The sequence below is a fragment of the Ptychodera flava genome, chromosome 9 (assembly GCF_041260155.1).
Source record: "Ptychodera flava strain L36383 chromosome 9, AS_Pfla_20210202, whole genome shotgun sequence".
Lineage (NCBI taxonomy): Eukaryota > Metazoa > Hemichordata > Enteropneusta > Ptychoderidae > Ptychodera > Ptychodera flava.
Window position 1 is genome coordinate 3,011,814 of NC_091936.1, and position 19,649 is coordinate 3,031,462.

General features: G+C 36.8%; 1 protein-coding gene across 1 annotated transcript in view; it reads right to left on the reverse strand.

The window, feature by feature from the left end:
- Positions 1 to 19,649, reverse strand: part of LOC139139761 (sorting nexin-13-like) — a 63,040-nt gene continuing 43,391 nt past the window's right edge. The window contains exons 5-23 of the mRNA XM_070708660.1: positions 17,371 to 17,495; positions 16,716 to 16,834; positions 16,199 to 16,303; positions 14,004 to 14,176; positions 13,175 to 13,316; positions 11,391 to 11,497; positions 10,469 to 10,565; positions 9,727 to 9,929; positions 9,315 to 9,419; positions 6,970 to 7,140; positions 6,401 to 6,500; positions 5,266 to 5,513; positions 4,346 to 4,456; positions 3,933 to 4,091; positions 3,454 to 3,513; positions 3,008 to 3,153; positions 2,491 to 2,559; positions 1,860 to 1,972; positions 1 to 686 (exon numbers count right to left, since the gene is read on the reverse strand). Coding sequence (XP_070564761.1) covers positions 184 to 686; positions 1,860 to 1,972; positions 2,491 to 2,559; positions 3,008 to 3,153; positions 3,454 to 3,513; positions 3,933 to 4,091; positions 4,346 to 4,456; positions 5,266 to 5,513; positions 6,401 to 6,500; positions 6,970 to 7,140; positions 9,315 to 9,419; positions 9,727 to 9,929; positions 10,469 to 10,565; positions 11,391 to 11,497; positions 13,175 to 13,316; positions 14,004 to 14,176; positions 16,199 to 16,303; positions 16,716 to 16,834; positions 17,371 to 17,495 — 2,856 coding nt within the window. The 3' untranslated portion in view covers positions 1 to 183. The remainder of the gene's footprint in view (positions 687 to 1,859; positions 1,973 to 2,490; positions 2,560 to 3,007; positions 3,154 to 3,453; positions 3,514 to 3,932; positions 4,092 to 4,345; positions 4,457 to 5,265; positions 5,514 to 6,400; positions 6,501 to 6,969; positions 7,141 to 9,314; positions 9,420 to 9,726; positions 9,930 to 10,468; positions 10,566 to 11,390; positions 11,498 to 13,174; positions 13,317 to 14,003; positions 14,177 to 16,198; positions 16,304 to 16,715; positions 16,835 to 17,370; positions 17,496 to 19,649) is intronic.

Below are 19,649 nucleotides of genomic sequence, written 5' to 3' on the forward strand. Positions count from 1 at the left end.
GATGTGTGGAACCATTTCCTTCTCTTTGTTGATGTCATTTTAGAATTTGAACACTGATTGACCTTGGCCCTGAAAGATGACAAGTGGTGTCAAGTTGCTATGACGATAACTCTCCTGAAGCTTGGTATTTTGATGAAATCCATAAGCAATCTTGTAAGTTTTCAAGTCACTTGCCACTGATTGCTATGAAAGATGACTCTCTGAGCTACTCCTGGACAAACTCTGACTGTTACTGGTTGTTTCATATTGATTGTTCAGGGATTTTTCCCTTTGTAACTTCCTCCCTTCAACTGAATTGCCTCTGTCAAGCCTTGTGCCTGAATTCTTTGATTCCAGTTTTCCCTGCCTCTTTTCAGAATCTGTTCTTTCCAGTTTATTCCGTCTTTGCTTTGAATCAGTCCTTTGAAGCACACTCTTCCTGTGTGAGTTACCACGTTCAAGGATGCCCCGTTTCTTTGCTCCAGGTCGTCGAGCTGCTGGTGCTGGTTTGTTCCGCAATCGTTCTGACCTGGAATGCAATTTCCTGAAGACTTCTGGGAAAGTGTTGTCTGGGAAAAGTGTCTCTAGCATTCCTTCAAAACACACATACATAAGTCTCTTGTTCAGTTGCTGGTTTTGCAACATTTCAAATACTCGTAGAATTCCTTTCCGGGTTGTTTCTGCTCCTATGAAATTCTTCAGTTCATCTGGCAAAAAAAGTACAGAAAAATCTATTTGTTCTCAGTTGCTTAGCATTTTAATGACATCTACATGACAAGACTAAAATCTTGTATACGGATGCGAAATATAACCAAGGTAAATGAGTGACCATGTTCAGATATTAAAAATCTTTACAATCTACAGCAAACATCAAAACAACATCATCTGTGATACACTGCTATCTGCTTTACCATGCAACAGAAATTTGATATTTCATGAATTTGTTACACAGTAAATATAGGTATAATTCTGGGCAAAGTGATATAAACTAATATGATTTCTTAATTCTGAAAGCTGTAAAAATTACAGGGAGTACTATCTATTCTTTGTCATGACTTTGACTTGGCTCAGCTTGGATTATTCTTTCTTCATCCAATGAAACCTTCAGTTCTTCTGTGTCATGTGTTATGTTGATCTCATGTAAAGTGTTTACCATACTCATCCGAGTACAAGCCCCTGGTTTGGTAACACGAACTGGCGGTAAAACTAGGGTAGGGGCTTATACTCGAGCAACCCCATGTTATCTGCCCGTGGACGCTTTAATTTATGCTAATTTTATGCATGACTTTTTCAACACCACTCGATCTTTCTGTCACTTCAAAATCAACTTACACATCCAAAGAAATTGATTACACAATCTCTGAATACAGAAGTGACATTTTGGTGAACTTTCAGCATCAAAAATAACCCCCAAACTTCAAATAAAGCGGTCATGTATGCTGCTGATCAACAGTAATGTGAACTGGTATTGCCTACACGGAAAAGCATCTCAACATTACAGTATCAAACGGTCTACATCTTGTGAAATCAACAACATAGCAGTGAAAATTGTAATAGTCACCAGGAAAGAGTCTTCACAGATAAAAGGATATTTGCTTCAAACAAATGAAACTGCATGTTTAGAGGATGAAAACATCATGGTCATGAATGATAAAAAAGAATGGCGGACATGATCATGACACTTTTCTATTTAGGCAACGGGGTGAGCAGGGTCAAAGGGGCTTATACTCGGACGAGTACGGTATATTGAAGTTCACTGATTCTGTCAGCTATTAACCAGTGAGGAATTTTGATAATTTTTGATGTTGGTGGAAAGAAAACCAATTCATAGATTCAAAGAAATGATGTTTAATGATGAGTGAAATTTTGATGATAGATACCTGGCATACTGGCTATTAATTTTGTTTTAGCAATGACTCTGGTTCTCATCATAGTCATATTGTCTCTCTCTGCAGCTGAATCAGCCTCTATACCATCTGGCCAAAAGGAATCCCTAGAAATACAGAAAAAAACAGTGATTCAAATGACTCCATTTGACATGCAAAATGACAAAATGTTTGTATTGTCTTAGTGAATAACAAATAAGATTGTAAGTACTTTTCATGATAAGTCCTCCAGAATCAAACTTAACTCCCATGGCATTTCTACAGAGTACAATTGAATTCACACTGCAAAGTTTGCTGGCATTTAACAAGTAATAAACCTTTAACAGCTTGTAGTGAAATTTGTGACACCAGTTCTTCGGCCTGGATCAGTAAATTTGCCATTTGATCAGTTAGTGTACCTGTGAAGGCTTGTAGAATTATATCACTACATGCATGCAAAGTTACCAACCTATGAATATTGTTAGATCACTGGATACAGTGATCCCAGTGATACAGTTTATGCAGACCACTTAAGTTACTACCGGTAGATTTGCTCACTGTTTTCCTACCGAGTATCAGCATGTCCTACAAACAGAATATCTAATTCATTCTACGGGAACTATCATCCTATCAGCTGTGTACTAACCTGAATAATTTGACATATTCAGCTACTTGCTCTGCTGATGTAGTGTACGCCACATAGTCAACAATTTTTCTGAAATGGAAAGAAACTATTAAACAACTCTATACTTCTCACAACACAGTGATACAGCAATTATTGATCACACTAATCATGTAAGGTTTGTCCCAAGCAAGGACACACAGTGTGATCTACATCCACATCAAACTGCTACACAGATCTATACAAATTACAAAGTTTACAAAGCACAGAAAACATTCCTATTGGAGAACATTTGAAAAAGAAATTCCAACGAATAGACACAAGATGAAATGTCGATAGCATCTCATTGCCTGGTGAAATGACAAATGCCAGTATATGAAAACATTACCAAAGTACTAGTAGTTTGTATTTGTTGAGAACGGTCAATTAATGTACGGTATAATATAAGGAAGACCAAGGCACAATAAATCATTAGAGGAAATAAGTTTTGAGACAAAAGTATGATCCATTCGTCTTCAAAGTCTGAGAAGTATACACTTACGTATTTATCATATTACCAAAAGCTGCCTTGATAAATTGCCGTAGCAGAGCAATCATACGTTTTCTCAACCACTGATCACGACTTTTCAAGTCAAACACTTCATCTAATAACAATAGCATGATTCTCAGTGGAATGTTATCATCATCCTGTTTGGAGAGTGAGGAAATACAGATGACATTTCATTCATCTCAGCAAAATTTATTCCTCCACAATGCCATTATTGGAAAGACAATTTAAACAGAACATATCCAGGTATCAGAATGATGAAACAGAGTATCTAACATGAAATTTCATTGTATGTCAAATCACATGCAGATCAGCAAAATCCAAAAGTTCTTCATATTTCTTGTTTTGATAAACAAGCATAATATTTTTATTAACACGATTATTTTTTATTTTTGTAAACAGACATTCTAATGTAACATACTGTTATCCTTCATACTCACATCAGCTCCAATGTTAGCAGATACCTTCTCTGTTTCGAAGAAATGATCTCTCTGGTTGCCCTATTTTAAAACCAACAAAGTCTCCATGAACTGACTCTACCATCGATGTGAATACCTGATTTTATGGCTCTTCAAAACATTTACATTCACTAAATCACTAAATTATGGTATTATTACTGATTCATATTAGTCATTCACTCCAAGTTTTCAGTAAAAATATTGTCAAACAGAAACAAATCATTCTGTGATACAAGCACTTCAATTCTGACCCAACAAAGTAACCAAAACTTTCACATTTATGAATTTGTGCATGCCACTTTTTCAGAAACCTTTGTTCAAAGATCATTCCTTCACTTTTTCTTAACTTTACAAGGGGACATTTTTTCAGTCTTCACTCTTCAAATCAATATAAATATTTATAAAATTTATCTGTGTACAGTAAAAATGCTATTAACTGAGATAAACAAAGCTAAGCTTACTTTGAACATTTTGGTGAAGCTGTCTGTCATCCTATCTGACATTTTATTGAGTTCACCAGACATCTGCACCATACCATCAACGATATTACCAGGAACTGATTTCACTGTATGTGCTACATTTCTTACAGAATTCTTCAAAGGGTTCACCAGGGTGTCCATCTTGAAATAAAATCAAAGAAATTAGCATGTAATCTTGAGCAAGACTCCAGAGTTTTTGAATTACACTGATGAGCAGTTAATTCCAAATTTAGGCTGATATACTGGTATACATGTTAAATTATAGATGCCTCAATAATATTTCAGGATGACTGCTCTAGCCTTCAAAACATCTATGCAAATAAATTCATAGTATATATTGCATAAGTTTCATTAAAGCCTTGATAAAGGATGAAATTATGAATATGCTTTCTTACCTTGCGTGCAAATTGACCTTTGCCCTTGTTGTACACACCTGGTTCTAAGAAGTGCACAAGCACTCCCAGCATGCCTGGGTTGTTACTCAGTACATCATGACACAGCAAGGTCTGTGGTAAGTAAAGTAATAAATAATCACGGAGTTTATCTTTGGTAAAAAATCAGCATACTGAGTGAAATACTTGCTGTAAGCATCATAGCATGTCAGAAATTTACAATAATTGTTATTGTATAAGAAGTGAGATAAACTAATTCTTCACAGAAGAACTGTCAAATTTGTAAAGCACACTTCAGAGGTCACTCACAATACAACAAAGAAAACTAGAGAATGATCAGATAAGTCACAAGACACAAAAAATACTGTCAAGGACAGTGTGCTCATATTTGGTTTGAATTGATCCATTCAAGAAATATTTAAACTAGAAAAACAAGAATGACAAAAGTAAATAAGGTCTGAAACTTTAGGTACTGGAGGTCAACTTTAGCAACATGCATAGCAGAGGAATGTTTCAACACAGTCCCTCTTAGTTTGAGCAGGTCTGTTAATATGTAACAGTTCATGAACAATGACAGGAAATGACTCATAATCTATTTCAGTCACTACCACTACTCCTGCACATTTGCAGGATTTCCCCCTTTTTCTTACCTCATTTGCATATGTTTGACACAGACATGTTCATTTGAACAATGTCACATCTCAACCCCTGGGTCCACCTGTACACCAAATACTAAGATGGTAGGTGTGGCGGTTTGGGAGTTTTTGCGTGTGACAGACATACATCTGCATATACATACATACATACAGACGCCACAGACTCACCATATAAGCTCTTTTTGTTATTTACATACATACCAAATATGAGCTAAAAAGGGTCTGAATGTGATACAATACACTGTGATGACAAATAACAGCACTTACTTGTAAGTAGGAATTAAGTTGCTTTGTTCTTTTTTCAAGGAATGATTTGCTGGTATTGTTGAATGCTTTCTTTCCTGGTAAACTCAGACCAAACAGAGATTCAAATTTCTCTTTGAGTACCATATGTAAATCATGGAAGTCACTGTAACGTCTGTACACATCCCATACTTCTTCAGTATTATCTGCATTGGTTCGTTGCACATGTATGCTGTATACGCCATACGATTTGCCAGACTCTTTCACAATAGCTGAAATTTCAAATATGTAAAGATTCTCAAAAATCTGTGAGTATTTCACCCCATTTGCAAGTGTACGCTATCATCCATCCCATTGTATCAATGGAACTGAACAACATGGTTAGTAATGATAGTGTTAAACCTTGACAGCCTTTGCTGTGTATCAAATCACAAGCAACTGTGTTTTCAATGCTATGGGGGCCATTTTATACTGTCACATGATTTCCATGCATGTGTTTCAGTAAAAAGACATGAGAAAAATCACTTTCTCTGCAAACATGGTGAGAATTTTCCTTGCGAGGCGAAAAAACATATAAAACATGTTGAATATTTTGTTACACAGCACATGTCAAATAGGATAAAAATTCATGAAAAATCACCCCAACATGAGAGCAAAATGGCTAAGCTAATAGCCTCGAATGAAATTTTGCCAATTTCTCCTGTGCAGACTTAATGAACACTATGGTGAAAGCAATCATAGAGTTACAAATCTTAGCAGTGCTTTGAGTAGACATGTCAAGGTTCACCATCAACACCTCATCAGTTTCATTGTCAACAAACAGGCTGACATGTTTAAATGTATTCCAACCAACAGCAATTCCTCTGAATTGATAAATTGATAAATCCTACAATTTGATTTGAAAGTGGTACTGACAAAACCATTATACAATTACATACATTTATACACTCATTTATGAATGTCTACTTTCTTTTGCCTTATGTGCAATGTACAGTCCATTACCAGCACATCTCAATTCACTCTGTAGTCAATACTTCATTCTATTCTGAAACGCTATCTCCCCTAACATGTCATTTAACACTTGCAGACTACAGCAATTCTTTGCAAAATTCAACATACAGGATTCTTAGAGGTGAATGGTCAGTAATTTGTGGCATACCTGTGTTTTCAATGGATGCTTTCAATGAAAAGTGTGAATTTGATAACATCTCAGCTGTACAACTTTCTTCTAATGATGATGATAACAAATCTTCTGTTGACTGTGAAGAAAGTATCCAGATTAAATCATTAATAAGTGCAACTTTTACAACTTTAACTTGATTCAGAAGAGAAGTTATGAAAGTTTTGTGTATTTAGCTAAAATGTCACTCCTTCTATTGCTCTGAAGCCTATCGAAAAATCATCATGGTACTTGGTGAAAATTCAATTGATATGTAACACACACACACACACACACACACACACACACACACACACACACACACACACACACACACTCACACACACACACACACACACACACACACACACACACACACACACTCACACACACACACACACACACACACACACACACACACACACACACACACACAGGTGCATTGACATGTATCATCTTATGAAATAATTCCTCCCAATACAGTCACAGAGTCTGACATAGATATTCAGACCCAGAGCACACGGTGACACACCATCGGTATTTGAGCATGAGTTGCTGACTAGACTTACTCCTTGTAAACTATTGGAAGGCGATGAATCCGCTGAATGGAGGGACATTCTCCTGTCATCTATTTTGGGACTTTCATCTTTCAATAAATCTAATTCTGCCAGACACTTGACATAGAGAGAAGTCTGTTTAAATGCTGGAAAGAATGGCTCGCCTTGTAGAATCTCATATACCTACATAAAAGAGACGATACAAGAGGTTATGTGTACAAGAAAGGGAGAAGACTGGTCAATTCACATCAACATATAAGATTGCACCAATATGCTTAAAGGGCCTAAGACATCATTTCCAAAGTTTTTATTTTTTCTCGTCAAAAACTCAGCTTGGGGACCTGTCTATGGATTGCATTTGTCTCAGTTCGTAAAGATGTCTGCAAATGCCGAAATTTGACTTTTTTTCATGCCTGGTGATCCGGGAGCCACTTCGTACCCGAGCCAAGCAGCGATATTTGCATATTGACCAACAGGTACAATTGACGTCATTTGTTCCACGCTATTGAAACGAAAGTGTACTTGGCAGTCCTTGCATAAATTAGACCACAAATATAGTCAGCTATATAAACAGTGCTCACAGACGCCCAGTAAACACTGGCAAGGAAGCCACACCAGCAGTCCAGCTACATGGACTTGTAAAGTTGCTCTAGCAAGGACAGTGTTAACCAGAAATCAAAAAGTGATTTTGAGGGGCATTGGTTTGAAGGCGCATAGGTATATCAATTTGAACCCCAGGCATCCGGGATGAGTGACTCCGAATCAGAGTCGGAGTCTGATTCTAAACATGGAGCTAGAAATGGATCTCTGAAGGACAAAGTCCGACTGGACAAAGCAATAGAATACTCGGGAAAGATTAGAAAGTACGAGGCCAAGTTTCATTTCTTTGTATTAAATAAGACAGTATCAGTGTTAGTTTGAACTTTTCCTGGTTGATTTTATTTTATAAAAAGTGGAGCGATATCCCGCGCCTGAGTGTTTCCGTTCAATGAGTAAAACCTGCATTGCATGTTGTAGATGCAGTACAGTAGCTCAAGGTTTTGCCTGGGTATTTGGGTTGGTCGTCGAACTTTGACAGAACTATCATTTCCTTGGAGCACGAGACGAACGGTGCAATCGACCCATGTTCCCATGCATTTTCAGAGCAATGAATCCTGCAAAAAGTGATTTGTTAGGCCTATTCCATACATGTTTGAAATGAAGAAAACCAAAGACATTTGTTGTCACATTGTCGGGTCGCCATTTTGAATCGCCGTCTTCAATCGGGTAGATACGGGAAGCTTCCTGCCGCATAAATGTTTCCTAATTAATGAGGATAAGACATTGACTGTCCTTCTTGTAGTTTTTGTTTTCCATATTTGGCACACAAGCAGTTATAGCTTATACTCTAGTACACCTAATTCGACAGCCTGACAAGTCATTTTAATTAAATTCATCGGCGCGATCGGCCATACACGCATCATGTGACGCTGCGGTGATCTCATGAAAAGACCGTGGTTTGGATCTTGTTTGACACAACCATGTCACTAAAACTAAGCAAGCTAAAATGTTTAGGCACTACAATGTTCGCTGGGTTTACATTCTGAGCAAAGGAACCCTGTGCCTCACACCCTTATGGACATGGGATTTGTGAAGGTGTGTAAGACAGTTTGCCCGTATTAAGATAAGTCGTCGGCTGAACTTCAAAACCAAAAAAAGTCGAATGAGTTGGGTTACGGGTACACACTCACCCGTAACTTTTCCTTGCCTTAGCGATACACAATGCAAGGCAGTGACGTAAGCTAACTTCAAGACCCAAAGACTGATTTTACGTTCGGTTGTTTGGGCATGTCATAGGCACTTTAAGGATAATAGCATGTCTGCATTTCTGCTTGCCATCATGTTTAGTCCTGGAGTTTGAATAGAAAGCACCTACTTTGCAAATGAGTTTTAGGTCAATACTGTGAGTACAGTAATCACAGTACACCACAGACAGTAGAAGCAAGAGTATTGTTTAGGTCAATACTGTGAGTACAGTTATCACAGTACACCACAGACAGTAGAAGCAAGAGTACTGTTTAGGTCAATACTGTGAGTACAGTTATCACAGTACACCACAGACAGTAGAAGCAAGAGTACTGTTTAGGTCAATACTGTGAGTACAGTTATCACAGTACACCACAGACAGTAGAGGCAAGAGTATCGTCTATGACTACACCTACATGACGTTATCTGACTTTCATGAACATCTGCACAATATTATCTGATTTTCATGAAGGGTCATCAAATTATTTCCTTTTCATCCACACTGTCTTTGGCAGCGGCACTGGCAAGTAAATTTTTTTCTTACATGATATTGACATGTATATGTTTATTACCTTTTTCTGGACGTCATCAAAGACACATTCTGTAGGAGGTTCATTTTTGATTTTGTGATAAGTTTTCTTTACAATCTGCTCACCAACATGAATACCATGTGATGCCTTTAAATACAAAAATATAACAACACAAAAAATAGTGTTCATTTACGTAGCAATGATTTTGCCATACACTGAGTATATATACTGAGTACTCTTTAACAAACAATTCTAAAGTGTGAGTTTTAGTGTGACACAATCATTATCCTTAAATGTTGAAATCAAATCTACTCCATAATTTTCGACAAGTAGTAACACATATCCTTCATAGTAATGAATCTTTCTGTCTCTGAAATCTCAGGTTTTCTTCAAATTTCACGTCTGTGTCAGCTGTGCATGTACAATGAGACAACACACATACAGATATACTTACATCGTCTGCTAAGTACTGTTCAAAAATATTAAGCGCTGCAGCTCGTAACATTTCAGGGTCAGGTCCTCCATACACGTCAACTGTCTCAGGTTGTAGTTTTTGTAAATGGTAGGCAGACAGCTGCTGTTCTGCCATAACTTTGTAGGATTCAATGGTCAGCCAAAAAAACAGGTAACCTTGACCTCCCATCTGTCCCATAAACTCTGTATTTGTGAAAGGAAACACTACATGTCAGTATTTTCATGTCAGTATGTTTATGATCAATCTATTGTTAACACATACTCTGCAGAACTTTCTGCGGTCTATATTTTCTTTAAAACTTATTCTGAAATTACAGTACACAATGATTTTGGAGTAAGTTGAGAGAGAATTGGTTGATAGAACCTATCATGTTGGGATAGAATCAATTGATAAAACTACCATGTACGGTACACAAGGATTTGGTTTTGATAGTTTTTCTCTTGGACAGGTACATCAATTGCCTTCACCAATTTCCCCATCAGTAGAAACACTACATCTGATTCAATCTTTACTTTCTCAGTTGATGTCACTCACAATGTAGATGATATCACGGCCACTGGGCTGATCTAAAAGAATGTTGAGAAACTTTGACATACTTCTGTTCTTGCAATTTCCTTGTAAATCCATCAGTGAAGTTGCAATACTGGCAACAAGCTAATGCTCACAAAGAATGATGTGATAAACATTAAAGTGTCTTAATTCAAAACTTGAAGAGACTTACCTATGAAGTATGAGAGGGCGACATTATTGACAAGTACAACATCCAATGGTAAGGAATACAGACTTTGACCTTGTAATGGCGTCATTATATCTTGACCCTATTAATAGAGATGACAGTTCATTACAATTACATTTATGTTTCCAGATACCAGTATTGACTTTGGTTTTATTGTTCACATGAACAATGGGAAAGTGTAATTACTCTGATACAGCAAAGCAATAACAGCAAAGGTGTTATAGTATATACTGATGTTCAGTTAAAATACTTATATATCAATGGAAACATATTCCCCCTCCCCCCCCCCCCAAGAATAAACCATGATTTCTGTGGGTATTATGTATCTTTTGGTGATTGATAAAATCTGAGTGGATTGGACATAATTTATGTGGAGCTTGGTATGATTTATTCACAAAACAGCCCTGGTTAATAGAGACCACGTACAATTTCTATAGACTGTCAAACAAAATACATGTTGCAGGGTTTTCCCTTGACGGCGCAATTGCGCAAATTGCGCATTTCAAGCCATTTTCTGCCCTTTAAAAGTTACTAAAAGTGCAAAAAATCGCGCACAAAACACAGCAAGCAAAAATGCCCATTTGATGGTGACCTAAGCGCACAGTACTGTGACCTGTGAATTTGCTGTTGTTTCAGCCCCCTAAAATGTCAAATCTGCCCCCTTATTTTGATGAATGGGGCAGAAATAGCCCCCTTCAATGAACATGCAGAGAAAACACTGATGTTGTGTTTAACCTCTGAATATTAAGAATACTGTGGCCAAACCTTACATTATTCCAAGAAGATCTACTTAATGCATCAATCAATACTATGTCAAAACTTTAATGTTTTTAAATCATGGTTACTGCCAACTTCACAATGCAACCCTAACACTCTAACATCTGTTATAAGTGTTGGAACAACTCACCGCCTCCATAGCCATGTCTAACTCTCCATCTAGTAATCTTTGTAATGTTTCCAGTGATACTCTCCTTACATGTTGTAAGCTGTTTAATTGCATCTTGATGTCAATGTCTGTATGTCAAATGAAAAACATAAAACATAATGATTAAAGTCTATGTGTGAAAAGAATAAAAAACTATCTACGCTGGCATGTGTGTGTCACACTTGACAAAAAGTGAAGAGTAATGAACACATATTACCTGGTCATAAAGATTGTGACACCCATTTATTACTCAAAGGGGGTGTGCCACCCATTTATTACCCAAAGGGGCTGTGACACCCATTTATTACCCAAAGGGGCTGTGACACCCATTTATTACCCAAAGGGGCTGTGACACCCATTTATCACCCAAAGGGGCTGTGACACCCATTTATTACCCAAAGGGGCTGTGACACCCATTTATTACCCAAAGGGGCTGTGACACCCATTTATTACCCAAAGGGGCTGTGACACCCATTTATTACCCAAAGGGGCTGTGACACCCATTTATTACCCAAAGGGGCTGTGACACCCATTTATTACCCAAAGGGGCTGTGACACCCATTTATTACCCAAAGGGGCTGTGCATTACCAGAAACAAATCTCTGTTTCCTGAAGCTGTAGCAATATGTTTCTGTTAAAATGTCATCAGAAGGGGTGATAAATTAGCTCTATAGCCCAAATAATGGCTAGGTAATAGGTGTTTATAACACTCCACAAGGTTTACGCTGCTCACATTATTGTTTTTGATGTGCTGTAAATTATACAGAGCAACAATACCATGTAAAGTTCACAAAACGATTCCTCCATGGTGCCAGTAAATGTGCAAATTTCATCAATATTAGAAGTAAAAGCAATGACAGAATATTAATTGACTTTCATGATTGCTCTCGAATTTTGATGAGCTCTTCAATTCTGGCAAGGATGGAAAGCAAAATCACGCTCTTTTTGTCTGTAGCTCATTGTTTTTATTGCAATCTGACCATCCACCATCATTTCAAAGCTGCAGACAACACTCTGCTCATGGTCATATGAAGAGGCACTTTTTAACAAACTATATCCTTGCTGAAAAAGTTTGTCAAAATATACTCTCTAATGTTACTTTTTCAAGTCAGTGGGCACTACCTATATCTATTCTCTTGTCATGTGACCTTGGCACTTTTGCTAAGATTGCAGATGGTGGGTAAATGGTGTGGGAATCCTGGTTCCAATTCTGTTGTCTTCTAATACAATTGTACTGATATTAGAGGGGAATCCTGTTATGGTGACTGGCCAACTCAAGTAAAATTTACCAGGGTACCAGCCTTAATAAAAACACTGCTGAGTTGTTCTGGTGAGCTGCTGCACAGAATGAGCATGTGGTGTTTCACAATACAAACATGATATATCAATGATTATACTCATTGGTCATAAAATAGTGTTGCCATGGTAAGGTACAACTCTGACAGAAAAATTTGCATAACCAAACAAAAGGGATACAATTTTTAAAGAATATGGGCTTGACTATAAGACTGACACAGGATAATGTGGGCTTTGACTATAAACTAATGTAGGATAATATGGGTTTTGACTATAGACTGACACAGGATAATGTGGGCTTTGACTATAAACTGATGTAGGATAATATGGGTTTTGACAATAGAATAATACAGAATGAGGGTTTGACAATAGATTGATACACAATAACATGGGATTTGACTATAGACTATAATGGTTAATGACATTGAATTTCACTGAGATGATACCACAGATAGCAGTTAAAATCTTACCATCAGCGCTTGAATCTCTGGATCTTTGCACACTAATTTCATGATCTAATTTCTCAATGACAGCCTCTAATTCTCCAATATTATTTGATAATTTGATGATTGTCAAGAACCCTTCACTGATCACTGGTGCATGGTCCTTGCACTGTAAATGATGAAATGCAAAAATTACATTTAAATTAAAAACAGAAATGTAATTACTTTTCATTACCCATGTACAAAGTCACTATGTAAAGTATTTACATTGCCTAAGTAAACACAAATTTTACAAGGAAACTACAGGAATGGATATATATGGATAGTTTATATGGTACTACAAGCATTCAAGTTGTTGGCGTGATCCATGACTTTTTCATGATGAAAGCTAACCACACGACAACCATGATAATCATTTACTGGTACTGGTACTACCAATGCAACGTGAATTTTGCAATGTGTTCCTGAACGTGAGGTGATGACACCCTGATTATCCCCACTTCAATTCAATTCAGTCACTACAAACATCAACAAACACATACACACTGAACTGTTTGCCTACCTACACACCTGTTCATGTGATCACTCATTGACAAGTTTTATTTGACATTTAAATTTAACATGCTCAGAAATGTTCACTTGATTTTTAAGTACATACTGTAGACTGTTAAATTTGGATATATTCATACAACATTTTGATGGCAATATTGGTTGCAGATTGCTTCCTAATCAATCGTACAAGACGAGAGCTATAACTGTTACAAACTTAGAGCACAGACCCACTTTATTCTGATCTATGCTTACAGTAAAGTTATCCATCATAACAAAATATGACAAAGGATTTTTCAAAACTTACCATCCATATTATAGTTTGGTTGATATAATCAGGCTCTGTTATCCTATCTATCATTGGCTGAAGTATGCCAAACACTATGACTTCACGTAATAAATAACGAAATGGCTTGTTGTAAAAATCATGAGCTGGCAGAAGCAAAAATAATAGCATCTCCGTCACATCCCTCAGATATTCTGAAAAAAGGCAAAATTGAAAATATTTGTTGGTGTAACTGAAAAATTAACAAGCATGATATCTGAAACTTATTTGCAGTTATTGTAAATTGCCAAACATAACATGGTAATCCTTAACATGTGCAGGTATATACACTAATATATGATAATCACCATAAGTTTACAGAACCCTGTTGGGAGCAAGATATGTGTGAGCACAGGATTGGTATGATTACAGAAGACTGTGAAGAGCCCTCCAGCAAGTTCATTGGAGATGGTGACATCATCAGACTCCACAAGAATGCAGTCACCACTTTCAAAAAACATAAAGGTTTATCTGTCCCAACCTGGTTACTCAACAAGTCATCGTTGATGACACAGTCCCCGCTTGTCCATTTTGTTATAATCTTTGGTGTCTAGGTAGCTGTGGTCTAGGTAGCTGTGGAATGACATTGATGCAACGGGTGCATCAGGCCTGTGACTTGCATAATAAAGTAATCTGAGGAACATTCAATAAAATTGACCCATCTCTGCTGGTAATGACCACTGAAGGAACTTTTGATTACATCACACATAACGATGCCCTCACTGCCTCTAGTGTCATGATGGCACATACTATACACATGGTTTGGTGGAATTTTAGAAATGGTATGGGATCGGGTATTGTTGTAATCAGCCATTTCGGATCATATAATGAAACAAATTAATGTGCACAAGAATGCAGCCATATCACGTTTAAACAAAATCAGTCCATCGAAGGACAGTGACCTATGTTTATGTTTCAAAGACATAAAAAAATCACACCAAAATTGAAATCAAATGGCTGTCTATTGACCATATGGATCATAGCACAAAATTAGTAGACATGCATATGTATGCCATAGTACTTTATCTTTGTACCAAGTCTCAACAACATTGGATAAGGAATATTTGCATATGACTAAGCCTCAAAGACATGAAGAAATCCAAAAATGACCATCTGGCAGCGATATTGGGAAAAAATGACAATCTGGCAACCATATTGGAACATGTCACGAAGTACATTGACATGTAGATCTGATATGTATGTCATAGTGCATGATCTTTGTGTCAAGTTTGGACAAAATCGGTGTAATGACCTTTGAATTAAGCTTCAAAGACATGCAAAATTCCAACAAAATGGCAGTTCTGCAGCCATATTAGCTCCTATCGCAAGGTTAATTGATACATGCATATGTATGCCATAGTGCTTTGCCTTTGTGCCATGTTTGAACAAAATCAGTTCAAGGATGTTTGAGTTATGGTTAAAGACATGAAAAAATCGCAACAAAATGGCCGCCTCACGCCCATATTGGATCGTATCGCGAAATAATTTGACATGCATATGTACGCCATAGTGTTATGCCTTTGTGCCAAGTTTGAACAGAAACTGTTCAAGGATGTTTGAGTTATGGTTCAAAGACATGAAAAATCGCAAACAAAATGGCCGCCTCACGCCCATATTGGATTGTATCGCAATATAATTTGACATGCATATGTAGGCCATAGTGTTATGCCTTTGTGCCAAGTTTGAACAGAATCGGTTCAAGGATGTTTGAGTTATGGTTCAAAGACACGAAAAATTGCAAACAAAATGGCCGCCTCACGCCCATATTGGATTGTATCGCAATATAATTCGACATGCATATGTAGGCCATAGTGTTATGCCTTTGTGCCAAGTTTGAACAGAATCGGTTCAAGGATGTTTGAGTTATGGTTCAAAGACATGAAAAATCGCAAAAATATGGCCACCTTGCAGCCATATTGAATCGTATCGCAAAATAAATCGATGTGCATCTGTAGGTCATAGTGCTATGCCTTTGTGCCAAGTTTGAACAAAATTGGTTCAGCAGTGTCTGAGAAACGGCTGAGGACGGACGCACGCACGAACGCACGCACGCACGGGACCCAATCTATAAGTCCCCGCCGGACTTCGTCCGCGGGGACTAATAAAACAGTTCATTGTTCACAATGTTGATCTGCTATGTTCTATGAAGTGATTGAGGAAATACTGGATTATCTTACCAGCCTCTTGGTCTGGAGATAAACAAATTAAATCTCTGCATTTGTCGCCTTCCATTTCAACCTCCAAGTCAAAAAACATTGATTCCAATGTTGGCATTGCATCATCTAATACAAAAAGGAAAAAATGCTAATTAAAATGAAATTCAAATAAGAAATGTCGATACAAGCTTAATAGATGATTTCTATTCTCCATGAAGCAATCAGTTTAAAGCTGTAACTGTATAACCTTTACCTGCTGATTTCACCAAACACAATGCTACTGCTCTACAAACTCTAGTCTGTATCAGTCACATTTCACTATAGACATTGGTGTGGATTTGAAGCTGATCAATCATATGATGACATATAAAATTTCTTTTACAAAATCCTAAGCCTTGATCCTAATAACCAAAGAATTTGTAATTCAAGCACACTGACCATCTCTTTAAAATTGCATCAGCAGCTTTTGTTATCAGCAATTTACAATTGTTCCCAATCATTATCAGATAACTATATTACACATTTTATTTCTTCTCACCTTCTGTACATTGTATTTTGTTAAGTTTTTCAAGTGCATTTCTGTAAAGTCTGACATGTGATGCAAAATCATCCACCAGTCTTCTTGTAAAATAAGGCACCCATTGTACCTCTTTTGATCTGAAAACATATGCAAGCATTGTCAAATAGAGTTGGCACTGCTTGAAGAAAATTACCAAATACCGTTGAGTAAATGAAAATGACTAGAGAGTTAAGATGCCATCAAGCCATCACCAAATGCAATATCTAAAACTGCTTGGTTTTCTCAATAGTGCCACCAACATCTGAGTTGGAGTATTCACTTGTTTTCAGTTGCGGATGACAAACATCACACTGTTATCCTGTCCATTTTGAAACATGATAGATCAAAATAAAATTGAAGTATGACTATAAAAATATCAAACAGATGAAAAGAGAGAACACTGAACATAACTTGTACAAGTCTGAATGACTTTCTATTCTGATAGTTAACATGTCGGTGGCAAATTCAATGAAATTTCCTTCTACGTTTAGTGAAATGTGAAATAGTACATCTTTGATTAACTTTTATATCTAATGATTAAACAACAATGGAACCAACTTCACTACAACTTACAAATCATATAGACCTTAAGCAGAAAGAATATCTATTTGAGTGGTCAGTATCTTGTATTTACCTGTTGGAAAATGACACAATAACATTCTGTACACTCTGTCGAAGGTAATGTAAAAATTCTTCATGGTCACTGACCCTTCCATTATACCAATTCCGCACATAATCTCTAAAAGCATATTCTAAAACCTACAAGTAAAAAGTGGAGAGAAACACATTTCAATAAGCAATCTATCTGCAATATTATGCAGACATGCTTGACACCTGACAGATGGCAAGACCCCTGCAGAATGGAATCCTTCAATATTCTGAAAATGGCAATCTGTGTTGACAAAGCTTACATCTCTGCAATGTATCAGCATTCACATATCATTATTTCAGTTATGTGTGCATACATAATCTAATCAATTGTTACTATGTTGACTATCATTATAACCTCCTTTCTTCCAAGACTGGAGGATTCATTGCTTGAAACAGTGTTGCCCCTTCTTCCTCACAGGAAGCATTAGTGTGAGAATGTCCTCATACCATGGATATTCCAGTCTACTTTCTACCCTGCAGGTACAATGACTACTACCCTGACAAGTGAGTGTTTGTGCTTGAGAAGCACTGTTGAGTTAATGAATACAACCATTATTTCTAATGTTCTTTACTTATGAATATTTCTGATAAATGGGCCTGTAGTGATACAGAGTGGAAAAACGCAGATTATAGCCTTGAGATAATTGCTTTCTCCAGGCTGTAACTCATGTATATCTGAGCTGTAGGATGAACACACACATCTATTTTTGTAGGATACACAATATTGTACATTTTTCACAAAATATATACAAAATTTAGATAAAGCCACCCATGCATTTGGTACACTATACTTGTTTTCTTCCCATTCTAATTTTTTCCTGTCAACTTCCTTTCCATACATTTGAAATTCCCTGAAGCACATCATAGTTAAACCACAGTTTTTCTCGAGGGTCTATGGTTAAACCTAGACCATACAGTACCTTAGCAGGGTAGGTCATTTATCAGCCTTAGCTAAAAGTAAATTGACCAACCTGATAAAATTTTCAGTGGAAAACAAAGGCCAAACACCATGTAAATGCTCAACTTCCACAAGGACTAATGTGAGAACAAGGGATTGAGGACTGCCCCTTTAAACAATTGCACAACAGCACAAGTTGTCATCATACATGCAAATACCCAAGGCTGTTAATGGAATAACAAGCTTGCAAGTCCAACGGCTGTAAAGAAATCCAGTGCCTGCACAAGAAGTAATAAGTAAACACTTGACATGTGTCTGGTACCTGTACTATATTATACAGATATTGGTGATAAGATTTCACTCAAACTTGGTACAAGGACAATATGCTATGATGAACATAGGCCGGTCACTGAGTTTCACAATACAGTAATGCATGATGATATCCTGGCAGCCATTTTGTAATGGAGACTTTGTCTGAACGGAGAAATTACACTGTCTTGTCACTACTACAAATTATTTTTGTTCAAACTGCATATTAAAGCACAGGGTGCAGTAAATGACAGACTATGTGTAGATATGACTTTTAAAACACATCAAAGTCTACTTTTTAAATGAGGAAGACAAGCCTTGGTATTCTCTACTTTCACATGGTGATTATATATGAATAATACAGTTCACGAATGGAATCTGAAATAAACATGTTTGGTAGTTGTACTTTGATTGATTTTTACATTTTGACTTTTGGCAGTCTTTAACATATAGTCATGGGAAGTATGTCATCATTGATTACTTATTAAAAAGCAAAAAGTAGGAAAATTTCAGCTTTGAGCACAAATGTTATCAACGGTGACAATTCCTTGATAATACAAAATCAATGGTTTATACTGGATTATTTGTGCCTGAGTACCAGTAACAGAATTCTCACTTCTGCATGAGTAAACATACCAACTTGATGTCATTTTTACACTACATTTGTCAGCAACCTGAGGAATTTATCTGGTTTTTCCCTTGACAGTTTCTCAAAATACTTATCCAGTTAGAAGCTGATAGCAATGTACAAGCAACTTATCTGGCAAAATTGACATAGGATTTTTATTTGCAAGAAAAAAGACAAACAAATGAAATGCTTGTTAGAAGTGAGAAGATGATTCAGGTGTACCATCATAGAATTGTAAAACTCTCTCTTTGTCAACTTTTCAATCTTCATCAATTGACCGTACTGATTAGTAATAGTTCACTGCTTCCCTCTTTGTCACCATGGTAACAGAGCATACAAGAGATGTGTGTATTGAAGTGTGTCCTGTTTCTGAAGAATCTAATCTAAGGGTTCAATTCTCATCTAAAAATTCAACACAAGTGACACA